We start from the raw sequence: 13,092 nt of genomic DNA, 5'->3' as shown, positions 1-13,092 counted from the left end.
TATTGGCACCAGAGATTCCTTAAAGTCTGCGAATGTCCCAGAATCAGTCGCAGACCATAAAAATGGACTCTGGCGGGTCTCTAGAAGTAAATATTGCCATCATCTCTATTGGCACCAAACTTTCCTGAAAGTCTGCTAGTGTCCAACAATACGCTGCAGGCCAATGAAATGGACTCTTTAAGGTCCATAGAAGTCAAAAATATGTTTATTTCCATTGGCACCAACCATTCCTGAAAGTCTGCGAGTTTCCAAGAATCAGTCGCAGACGACCAAAATGGACTCTTGAGGGTCCCTAGAAGTCTTAATTGTCAATATAAGCATTTGCACCAAAATTCCTGAAAGTCTGCGAGTGTCCTTCAAACAGTGGCACCGAAAATTACTGAAAGTGTGCGAGTGCCTCAGAATTGCTTAGAATTCGAAAATGTCAATAAAACTTTGGCAACAATAAATCCTGGAACTCAGAATCAGTCGGCCAACTGAGCATTCCACCAGAGCATTTTTAACTATATTTCGGAATGCCCTGCTAGATTGCCTAGCCAGCTAAGCATTCCACCAGAGCATTTTTTCACCATATTAAGTAATGCCCTGCTAGATTGCCTAGCCAGCTGAGCATTCCACCAGAGCATTTTTTCACTATATTAAGGAATGCTCTGCTATAGTGCATAGCCAGCTGAGCATTCCACCAGAGCATTTTTACACTATATCTAGAAATGCTCTGCTAGATTGCCTAGCCAGCTGAACATTCCACCAGAGCATTTTTTCACTATATTAAGGAATGCTCTGCTATAGTGCATAGCCAGCTGAGCATTCCACCAGAGCATTTTTATCACTATATCTAGAAATGCTCTGCTAGATTGCCTAGCCAGCTGAACATTCCCACCAGAGCATTTTTTCACTATATTAAGGAATGCTCTGCTAGATTGCCTAGCCGGCTGAACATTCCACCAGAGCATTTTTTCACTATATTAAGGAATGCTCTGCTATAGTGCCTAGCCAGCTGAGCATTCCCGCAGAGCCTTTTTACACTTTATTTAATAATGCCCTTCTAGATTGCCTAGCCAGCTTAGCATTCCAGCAGAGCATTTTTACACTATATTCCGTAATGCTCTGCTAGATTGCCTAGCAGCTTAGCATTCCATCAGAGCATTTTTACACTATATTAAGTAATGCCCTGCTAGATTGCCTAGCCAGCTTAACATTCCAGCAGAGCATTTTTACACTATATTAAGTAATACCCTGCTAGATTGCCTAGCCAGCTTAGCATTCCAGAAAAGCATTTGTTCACTATATTTAGTAATGCTCTGCTAGATTGCCTAGCCAGCTTAGCATTCCAGCAGAGCATTTTTACACTATATTAAGTAATACCCTGCTAGATTGCCTAGCCAGCTTAGCATTCCAGAAAAGCATTTGTTCACTATATTTAGTAATGCTCTGCTAGATTGCCTAGCCAGCTTAGCATTCCAGCAGAGCATTTTTTCACTATATTAAGTAATGCTCTCCTAGATTGCCTAGCCAGCTTAGCATTCCAGCAGAGTATTTTTTCACTATATTTAGGAATGCCCTGCTAGATTGCCTAGCTAGCTTAGCATTCAAGCAGAGCATTTTTACACTATATTTAGTAATGCCCTGCTAGATTGCCTAGCCAGCTTAGCATTCCAGAATATTATTTGTACACTACATTTAGTAATGTCCTGCTAGATTGCCTAGCCAGCTTAGCATTCCAGCAGAGCATTTTCTCACTATATTTAGTAATGCCCTGCTAGATTGCCTATCCAGCTTTGCTAGCCAGCTTAGCATTCCAGCAGTGTATTTTTACTTTTTACATTATATTTAGTAATGCCCTGCTAGATTGCCTAGCCAGCTTAGCTAGCCAGCTGAGCATTCAAGCAGAGCATTTTAACACTATATTTATTAATGCACTGCTAGATTGCCTAGCCAGCTGAGCGTTCCAGCAGAGCATTTTTTTCACTAAAGCTTGGAATGCTCTGCTAGATTGCCAAGACAGCTTAGTATTTCAGCATAGCAATTTTACACTTTATTTAGGAATGCCCTGCTAGATGCCCAACACAGCTGAGCATTACAGCAGATCATTACCTTCCCTATATAAATTGAAATGCCTTTTTGCTTAGCTCACTGTTCACTGCTTACTTCTCACATACTGCAAATGTCATACATATTATAAACTGACACGTCCTAATGATTTGTCAACAATTCATTTATTGTATGTTGTACCAAAACATCCGAGTTTGCAAAGTCTGGTATATTCGTTACAATAACGACATTTGATATTTCACATTACTGTACCGAGTACATTTGTGTCAATAAAATATCCGTTTGAAAGTGTCAAACTTTACTTTATAAAGTTTGCGATATCTTAAGAACAAAACACATATCACATAAGCAACGGTAAAATCAACAAAATCAACAAAATCGATATTATTTCAAATCATTAAAGCTCAGGCACTGGCAATTGTAACATGAAAAGCAAAAATGGAAATACAAAGTTGAATTTATTTAGAATCAGTTATAACAAACGTAACAAAACCAAGCAATATACCCATGCTCATCTACGAAATCAGTATAAGCAGTATAAAATATAATACTTTACCAAATCAAAAGATGTAAATAAAAGTACAACTATATCAAATAACCGCATTACCTTAACCATTTTCAACGAGAGCACCAAAAGAGAAAAAAATACAAGCATAGCAGTGTTAAGAAAGGACATTATCTGTATTAACAACACCAGCTTGAAAAATAACACAATAACACAACTTGAATAATAATCGACAACAACAACAACAACAACAACAACAACAACGGCAACAGCAGCAGCAGGAACAGCAACAGCAACAACAACATAATCAACAACATCAACAGTGACAAAAACAGCAGAAACAACCACACCAACACAGCAAGAACAACAGCAACAAAAAAACACAAAAAACAACAATAATAATAATAAGATCAATAAGAATAATGATAACACTAACAACAAGAAACAACGACAACAACAACAGTAGTTACAACAACAGCAGCAGCAACAACAGCAGCAACAACAAGAAACAACAGCAACAGCGACAACGACAACAGTTACAACAACAACAGCAGTAGCAGCAACAACAACAACAACAGCAGCAGCAACAACAGCAGCAGCAACAACAACAACAACAAACAGCAGCAACAACAGCAACCAACACATCAACAACAACACCAACAAAATGACAACAACAGCAGCAACAACAACCACAAAAACAACAACACCAACAACAGCATCAACAACAGCAATAACAAAAGCAACATCAACAATAACAACAACAAAAACAACAACAGCAATAATAATGACAACATTACAAGAAACAACATCAACAACAACAAACACAACAACAACAACAACAGCATCATCATCATAAGAAGCAACAACAACAGCATCAGCAGCAGCAGCAACAACAACAACACTTAAAATAACAACAACAAGAAACAACAGCGACAACAACAGCAATTACAACAACAACAGCAGTAACACCTGCAGCAGCAACAATAACAACAACCACCTTACAATCAATATCACTCTAACCACGCAGGCAAGCCATCACAACAAGAAACAACAGCAACATCAAAAATAGCAGTAACGACAACAACAGCAACAACAACAAAAACAAACAACAGCAATAATAATGACAACAACATCAACAACAAAAAAAACATCAACAACAAGGAACAACAGCAACAGCGATAGCAGTTACAACAACAGCAGAAGCAGCAGCAGCAGCAGCAACAGCAACAACAACAGCAACAAGTCAACGACAGCAACAGCATCAACAACAACAGCAGCAGCAGTAGCACACCAACAAAACAGTAACAACAACAACAGCAACCACCACAACAACACCAACAACAGTGACAACAACAGCAACAACAACAACCACAAAAACAACAACACTAACAACATCAACAACCACAGCAGTAACAACAGCAACATCAACAGCGACAACAAAAGCAACAACAGCATTATCATCATCAGTAGCAACAACAACAGCATCAGCAGCAACAACATCAATAATAATAATAACAACAAAAAACAACAGCGACAACAACGGCAGTAACAACAACAACAACAGCAACAACAACAACAACAACAGTAGCAGCAACAGCAGTAACACCTGCAGCAACAACAATAACAACAACAATTTTACAACCAATATCTTTTTAACCACGTAGACAAGCCATCACAAGAAGAAACAACTGCAACAACAAAAACAGCGACAACAACAGCAGTAACGACAACAACAGCAGCAGCAACAACAATGATAAAAACAACAACAAGAAACAACAGCAACAACAACAACAACAGTAACAACAACAGCAGTTACAGCTGCAGCAGCAACAATAACAACAACAGCAGCAATAATCACCTTATAACCAATATCACTCTAACCACGTAGACAAGCCATCACTAGCAATAACAACTTACTTCTTATTCTACCAACATCATTTAAAATATTGTTATAATCGCATACACAACAATCCTCAAGATGTTTTTTGCGATCAATAGCAATACAACAACATTATCTTCAAGAACAAAGACAAACCCGAATATAGTTGCACTAACAATTCTTTGCTTACAATAACAAAACCAATACTGCAGTAAAAACGAGCAGCAACAATAACCATCACCTACAGTTTCAACTGCAACAACATCGGGATCATTAATAGCAGTAAATCTACTAACTTGAGTATCATAACAAGTATCACATACACAAAAGTCAAACAAAATCTTTACCATCAATAGCGAAAGTTATATCATTGTCAACATCCTCACTACCTACACGCTCATCATCTGCAGCAACAACTTGTTTAGAATGAAAAACAGAAGCAAACTACAAATGTGTCCATAGGACACAGGTGCCCAACCGCGCCACTGTTCTGTCAATTTGATGACTCTAGGTCAAATATTGTTTTGAAAACTAAAAATCTTTTACTAAGTAAAGGGCAAGAACTTTACAAATACTGAATAAATCCACAAGCAAACCCCAAGGTGCATAGGTACACATGCTGACCAACATTCTTGTAAACTTTCAGGCCTACAAGTGAACTACTTTTTGAGCTATGCATTAACAAGTTGAAAATTTCAAATTTATACTACTGTACGTCAAGGGCAATAACTCTAACAAACTGAAAAAATCCACATGCAAAGTCCTAGGTGCATAACTTCACAGTGATGTGAATTATTATTCCTGTAGTTTAGTGATGTTGATCATTATTTCTGTAAAGTTGGTTGATTCTAACTCAAGCACTCAAGGAACAAATAACAACATAATGAAACGGTTTTTACTAAGTCAAGGGAAATAACTCTACAAATACTGGATAAATCAACATGCGAAGCCCCAGGTGCAAACATTTATATATTGAGCAACCTTCCCGTAAGGTTTAATGACTCTATGTCAAATCCTTTTTGAGTTACATGCGTCACAAGTTAAAATTGCAAAAAAATTCTAAGTCAAGGGCAATTAACTCTAAAAATACTAAACATATCCAGACAAAAATACCCAGGTGCACAACTGCACATGCTGATCAATATTCCTGTAACTTTTCATGTCTCTAGGTCAAATACTTTTTGATATACATGCGACACAAGTTGAAAATTGCATAATTTTACTTAAACCGGGGCAATAACTCTAAAAATACTAAAAATACCCAGATGCACAACTTCACTGACAAATGCTGTTCAACATTCCTGTAAGTTTCATGACTCTAGGTCAAATACTTTTTGAGTTATAGCGACACAAAAGAGAACGGACGGAAGGACAAGGGACCTCTGTTCGTGAGGTCTTAATCTGTGGCGGATTCCTATAAAACTTTTTATTCTTATATTTCTTTAGTTGACATTTTAAAAAGAATATTGTATTTGCATGGCGGTCAGCATCATTTCTACAGCTGTATTTTGAGCATCTATTGTGTTTTAAGTTTATACACCAGCACTCGACAATGCAATCATGTAATAAAACATCTTTTATAAAAGAAGTAATTAAATCAGAACTTTTCACTGTTCCTGAAACTTTTTTATGACATGTACACTTGCACAGATCTATTTGATACTTGCAGATTTAAAGAAATTTATGGAAAGCTTCTACTTACGATGTGCGATTTATCTAATTTTGATGTTGAACCCCCTGATCCTCGCCCAGAACGGTAATGATGTTTTATTCTGAGTTAATTCTGATGATCAATTGTTTATCATATTTTTCTTTAATTTTAACAGATAAAAATTATCCTTCATTCTTGTTGAAAGATGCACCAAGTTCTTCAACTTTCTGTTTTGTTAAAAATCATTTTATCTCAAACTTGTTATTTTGAGATGTAAGATATCTTTTTTTTTATGAAGCATTTTAGGTGAGTGTGCCTAGAAGACTAGCTCACATAATTTATGCAGTAGATTTGCAATTTTATGACTTCCATTAAGTGTAAAATACATTTTAAGGTTAGAGAGTATTTAGACGAAAAAACTTTTTGTGACATTCATCTGTTAGCTAGGTTTATTGCTTTTTTGACATTCATCTGTTAGCTAAGGTTTTATTGCTTTCAGAAATCTGCGAGACCCTTACAGCCGATATGATTGTAGTGACGGATAATTCGGGTTCTGTTGGATCTACCAATTACGGCTTGGAAAAACAGTTTGTTGTTGATCTTTTTAATGAATTGACGATTGCACAAGATGATGTCAGAGTCGGTGTAATCGATTATTCCACTAATGTTAATAGCCAAACGTTTGGATTTTACGATCCATTGTATGACACAAATATAGAGGTTATAAATAAAGTTAATAGTTTTAGGTACGTATGTCATCTCATCATCCATCTAACCTTGTTGGGTTCATTTTGCCTCATGATCTTGTGACTGACTGAACGTATTAAAATGATTAAATAAGATAGTTAAGTAAATTACATGTAAATGATAATACAAATGATGAGCATGTAAAATAAAGCAAAATAAGATGGGAAATAAGTTCTTTCAACATTAAATTAATCCCCTACCAGGAAAGAAAAGCAAATACATAACCCAATAGTTCGTGCACGGTACGAGCTCCATCTTTCATTACATGTCTCATTGGGGGAAGATATTCTTTTGCAACTTACAATTATGAGACTTATTCGTATAAGCCGTCATTTTGATGGCAAACATATATTTTGGGGTTGAAAATATATTTTAGAACTTATAAAAGGATGACAATATGATCACGGGAATAATGCAATAGTTTTATAAGAACGCCCACCAAGGGCATTATAACAATCAATTAATATATTCAGCTGCTGTATAGAATCTACTTTATAGTTACACAGGCGGATATACGAGAACAGATTTGGCATTACTGGAAGCGTACGACATGCTTGATTCAGCCGGAAATAGACCAGATGTTCCAGATGTCATTGTTGTCATCACAGATGGTGAAACAAATAATGGAGGAAAAGAAAATCTTGATGACATTGTAGATTTAATTAAAGCCGATTTCGACGTTAAGGTTAGATATTCTGGTCATATATTGGGACGTAGTATTGTAACAAGATTAGATCATCCTTAATTTGCTGCCGTTTCATAAATATAGTTTCATTTACTTTGCAAAACACAATTTAATGTAAAAGCAAGCAATTTAACGAGGAAGACTGTTAACTATCTATATTACAACATGCACATAAACGTAAATGTAGGTGATAAAAGATACGCCGTTTAATGTATGTGATATCGAAATGAAACCGTCAATTATTAATCTAAAGGATTGAAATATGAAGCTTCGAAAATTTATTATTTTTAAATTTGTTATTCTTCACTTAGGTAATAGCAGTAGGAGTTGGTTCATACGATATTTTTGAGCTTAACTACATAGCATCCGACCGGAGTCTCGTCTTTGAAGTAGACAGTTTTTCTGACTTGAATGCTATAGTAAATATCATTCTGACAGAAGTCTGCAGTGAGTAATGTTTTCGTCTACATCGGAAAGATTTGTACTTTTTGTATTTTGTTGAATAAAGTAAACATACTCACAATTTTATATAATTTTATGTTGAAATCGAATGTTTGAAAATTTTATTGTAAGATCTGTTAAGTAAGTGTATGATTTGGCTGGATTCGAACCAACAGCTTAGTTGGGCAAATTATGTGAAGCAGCAAAATTAGCCACTCGGCCACAGAGGCCCAGATGATGATTAGTGATGATAGTGATGATAGTAATTAACTTGAAGTAATACAAACAGAAAGAAATGCAATGTTAATATTTTTCAATATCTCGCCTGTATTGTATATTTGCTTTGTCGTGTTCAAGTTGTCAATTTATTGATTACATGAATATACATATATATATATTTAATTATAAATTAGATAATATTATAACATGACACCGAGATTTCTTTAAGCACAAGACTGATTGTAATTCAGCTTTGTAAATCAGTTCCATACAAATTTGAATATTATGAAAAAATAATTCTTCAAAGAAATATGGCAGGAGAAATAAAGTGAAAATAAAATTCATATGCATGCAACAGTTGTTTGAACTAACTGAAGTATAATTATGTGCTTATTATTTCTACTTTTGAAGCTCTACATGATTTCTAATGTTTCATGACATACCTTTAATATTTTTCACTAATTGATTTCAGCGCCATTGCCACCACGTAATATACATTTATTTTATTTTTCATTTGCACAATTACTGATAATAGTTATCACTGCTTTTTATCATTGCTGGTTTTTACGGTTAATACGGGGTGATGAACTTACAATATTAAGCTTAAAGGAAAAAAAAACCAAGAACAAAAGGAACATAGTACTAAATATGCATATGCCAGAGTGTAATGTCACAAAGTATAGGAATATTCGTTTGTAGTCAATCCTCTTTAACTCCAACAATGTTTGACTACAAACGTGATTTTGAATAATATTCCCTTTTCTGTAAGTAAGATATCGTACGGTATTTTTACACAAACATTTGGCATAAACCCATTTGATAGTATTCATTTTTGTTTTTCAAGTTTTGGTAAACTTTGCCAGATTATCTAGCAAAACAGCGCATTTCGAATATCGTTGGGATGAAAGAAATAGAGGATATTCAAGTTTTTTCTATAAATACAGGATTTATTTTCATTGAGTGGTGTGAAAATAAATATTTTATGAGTGGCGGTAGCCACGAGTGAAATATGGAAATTTTTCATGCCACAGGATAAAGATAAATCATGTATTTATAGAAAAAACTTGAATTTACTATTTATTATATACATTTCTCTCTTTTTTGACATTAATATTTGAAAACTACACTTAAAATTTGTGTACTGACAGAATTTAAAAGAAAGTAGTCCGGCACACCAGTGAAAATACGGAAAATATGTTTCATTGCAGTGAAAAATAATTCTTAACAGTGAAAATACGGAAAATGAAAATAAGCATTTTATTTCATCAATATTTCTCAATATTTCATTTATAGGTATATAATAAAAACGCATATCTCATTCACAGGGGTATAAGGTAAAGTATTTGTCATATAACGGGGTCGTTAGGGTAGATACGACCGGGCTACATGACTCGGGGAGAAAAAGCTAAAGTCATTAACTATAAGGTTATTATTACAGCATACTTGTATGGCTAGGGATAAAACATTATTCGATAACATACCGCTGGGGTTGGGAATAAAGCGTAAGTCACCTACTGCAGTTATGTAACATATCCATGAGTAATGCTCGGACAGTGACGAGTTGGACCGAATAGATCGGATTTTTATTGATTAAATATATTCATATCTAATAAAACAGGGGCTTATCCTTTAAACTGGTATATAGATGGCAAACGAATGGTGAAAATTCATTATCTGATTGCCTCACCTTTTCCCCTTTAACACAGGTTTATTAACGAGTCTCTTTTTTATATCGAATATGTTTATTCTATATTATGTTGCATTGTATATTTTTCAGCGATGAAGAGCCAATCTGAATCAGTCACTAAAGCTACTAAGAGAGACACACATTTAACAATTTTCTTAATTTGTATTAAGTACATGCGTTTTTCAAATGATCTATTGAAAATAAACAAGTCACATATATTCGAGCCCGCGACAAAACCCTTTGGGATACCTGTTTCATAAATATATGTTACGTATTTGTAGAACATGACATGGTCATTGTTAATAACGTTTGAGTCTTTCTGCAACAACTAATACATTTTCGTTTATATTAGTAAATTAGTTTGCCATTTTTACCCTTTTTACTCTTTCAATTGTAATTGCACACTATCATTTCAGTTTCATAACGAGTAACATCAAAGTCTTGTTATCTTTTATTTAGTTGTTTCCGCTGAATAAATTTGTCATTTTTGTCATTATTTACACAAGTTTTTGTGAAATGTATTTTTTGTTTGTTTCAGAATGTTGTTAACAACAGAAGTTAATAATCTAATGATAGGAGATTTAAGTACTGTTCATTATATTGTTTCTTATTTATTTATTTTAAAATGATTGTTTCTAATTACATGATGGCATTCGTCAAATTATTTTCTTCAATGTCACGTGATATTTATAGCGGTATGCCTTGGTGAAATGTGTCAAGATGATTCGGACTGTTATGGGGATAATGTTGTTTGTGTGAACGGAGTTTGCCTTTGTGCGGCTGGATTTCTTTTAACGCAAGAGGGAAAATGTGTGAATTGTTCAACAGGTACTAATACCCTTATTGTATCATTATGAGACCAGGTCTGTATGAACATAGGTTATCTTAACATTATGATATTGAATTTGCCTAAATTAAACTATAGATAGTTCAAAATTTAAAAAAGGATAATTATTCAAACTTTAGGCCATTATGCCTAAGAAATGCTGTCATTCTTTTTTTCCTCAAAAACATTTTTTTTTGTGTGTCTTGTTATAGGTTTTCATTGGCCAATTACCTGAACCATCTTTTGGCTCTGTGACATTTGTCAATTAGTTCAGTAACTGTGATTATAATATAGAATACTACTTTGTTTACATTTCGCTACTTTTATGACTAATAATTTTACTTACTACGCTACCTTTGCTCAAGTGATTAAAAATCAACATTTCCTTAACCCATTTTTAAAATGTTGTAAAAATCATTTTTGCACTTTCTTAAATAGTCAAGAATATTCGTTTTTGAGGCAGAATGTGCCTTTTAAATAGTAGAATTGTTAAGTTGTTAACATTTTTTTCTCCATACATGACTACTTGTATGGTATGACATAGTCAATAATATATCTATTGATTTTTTGATCACGAATTTCTACAGGGGAAGCGATCTCCTTCAATACCAATCAAGTACGATATTCTTTCGGATAAATAAAGTTTTTGAACAACTTGTCGCAGTGATCAAGGATTTAATTTTGGCTGTTATACAATCTCCTCATAACAGCTGAAATTTCCAGCCTTCATTTCATTGAGCTGTCCGTTATTAATTGTGTGGATATGACGATGAAAATTTTTTAAAACACACAAACCCTAAATATTTTTAATAACACAAACCGTAATTATTTTATAATAACACAGATATTGCAAGTTTATCTGTAAAATTTACATGACGCATTAAACCATGCGAGTATTTTAGTTTGAAATATATCTACATGCCATGCTTTTTCAGTCAACTTTGAGGATTACCTGTCGACCTTGCCGTGCAATGGAATTTCGTTTTGCCCAAGTGATCAAGTACTTATAGATACGACTTGCTGTAGGTGTCATATTTAGGATATTTACTACTTTTTATAATAGGCGATTATCAAATAGACTTACTCCGAAATTAAGAATATATTTTAAATAGCTAATTCGAGGGTACAAACAGACCTTTACAGTTACAGCTTCGAAAATAAGCGCAATATGTTGTAAAAACAAAAAATTGCCTAGTTCCGCATTACAGTTATTCTGACATCATTTAAAAGATTTCATTAATTCAAGACTCTTTTTCTAGTCCTTTTTATATCTTAATTAAATGTCATCTACTTCAGATGGTAGAAAAGTCACCGAGAATTGTACCTTGTCAGTAAATACATGTATAGATTTACACTCATTCTGCAACGGCACTGTATGCGAATGTGAGGAGGGTTATTCGTGGAACGGAACTCATTGTGGTATATATTATATAATATTTATTTTACTTTTCGAAAAAAAAACCCCAAAAAAAACCACCACCCCCCCAAAAAAACCCCAAAACAACAACAACAAATTAAACCCGAAAACCCAATTTATTTTATTTTTGGAATTTATCTAACATAGAATAACGCGTTTGACTTAAACACGTATGTTGGCAGGGAATGCCAAAATACCCGTCATTTTCAGATGTCAAAAGCAGAGAAACTTACGCTATATAGACGAAGTCGAAAAAAATTTACAGTGAATGTAAGTTAAACAACTAGCATATACCGATGTGCAGATACCTTTAAGCTTGTTGAAATAAAGAGCTAAATAATAATAATAATAATAATAATAATAATAATAATAATAATAATAATAATAATAATAATGATGATAATAATAATAATAATAATAATAATAATAATAAGATAAAAGATAGAGAAAAAAAGAAACACTAGCAAGCAACACAGCTGGTGTTGCAAGACTAAATATTTAGGCAAAATCTGGAAACTTATTCAGCACTGGATAAATATTTTTGAGAATTTTATACTATCTGATATAGGTTTATACCAAATACTAGTACCTCTTTTCAAAAATAACATTTTTATTGTGAAAAATGACCCTAAACGTGAACAACATATAGGTGTATATCAATTTTAATTTTGATTTACACTAATTTATAATCAACATAGTTTATGTCATTTATTTATTATGTCACAAAAGTTAATTACTTTTGCAATTTGATCTATTAAAGTTAAGATACCATTGTCATTTTCTCTCTTAATTTTATATGTATCAACCTGGCATATCAATTAGGCAATTGTTTGATTACTAAGGTGAGGTATAGTGATAGTTCTATGTCCGGAGTCGTCGTCGCGCGTCGTCAACGTTAAGAGCAAAGGATCATAATTAAGTGATGGTTCTATGTCCGGGGTGGTCGTCGCGCGTCGTCAACGTTAAGAGCAAAGGATCATAAT

At 33.9% G+C, this 13,092-nt stretch overlaps 1 protein-coding gene across 1 annotated transcript in view; it reads left to right on the top strand.

Moving 5' to 3' along the window:
* The first annotated feature begins 3,677 nt into the window (after positions 1–3,677).
* LOC132760672 (uncharacterized) overlaps positions 3,678–13,092 on the top strand; it is a 38,312-nt gene continuing 28,897 nt past the window's right edge. The window contains exons 1-4 of the mRNA XM_060752704.1: positions 3,678–3,858; positions 6,587–6,833; positions 7,333–7,519; positions 7,831–7,938. Of these exons, the coding sequence (XP_060608687.1) occupies positions 3,678–3,858; positions 6,587–6,833; positions 7,333–7,519; positions 7,831–7,938 (723 nt within the window). The remainder of the gene's footprint in view (positions 3,859–6,586; positions 6,834–7,332; positions 7,520–7,830; positions 7,939–13,092) is intronic.

Source organism: Ruditapes philippinarum, unplaced genomic scaffold, assembly GCF_026571515.1.
Source record: "Ruditapes philippinarum isolate M1 unplaced genomic scaffold, ASM2657151v2 ctg2269_1_1_1_1, whole genome shotgun sequence".
Taxonomy (NCBI): domain Eukaryota; kingdom Metazoa; phylum Mollusca; class Bivalvia; order Venerida; family Veneridae; genus Ruditapes; species Ruditapes philippinarum.
This window is presented reverse-complemented; position numbering and strand designations above follow the sequence as displayed.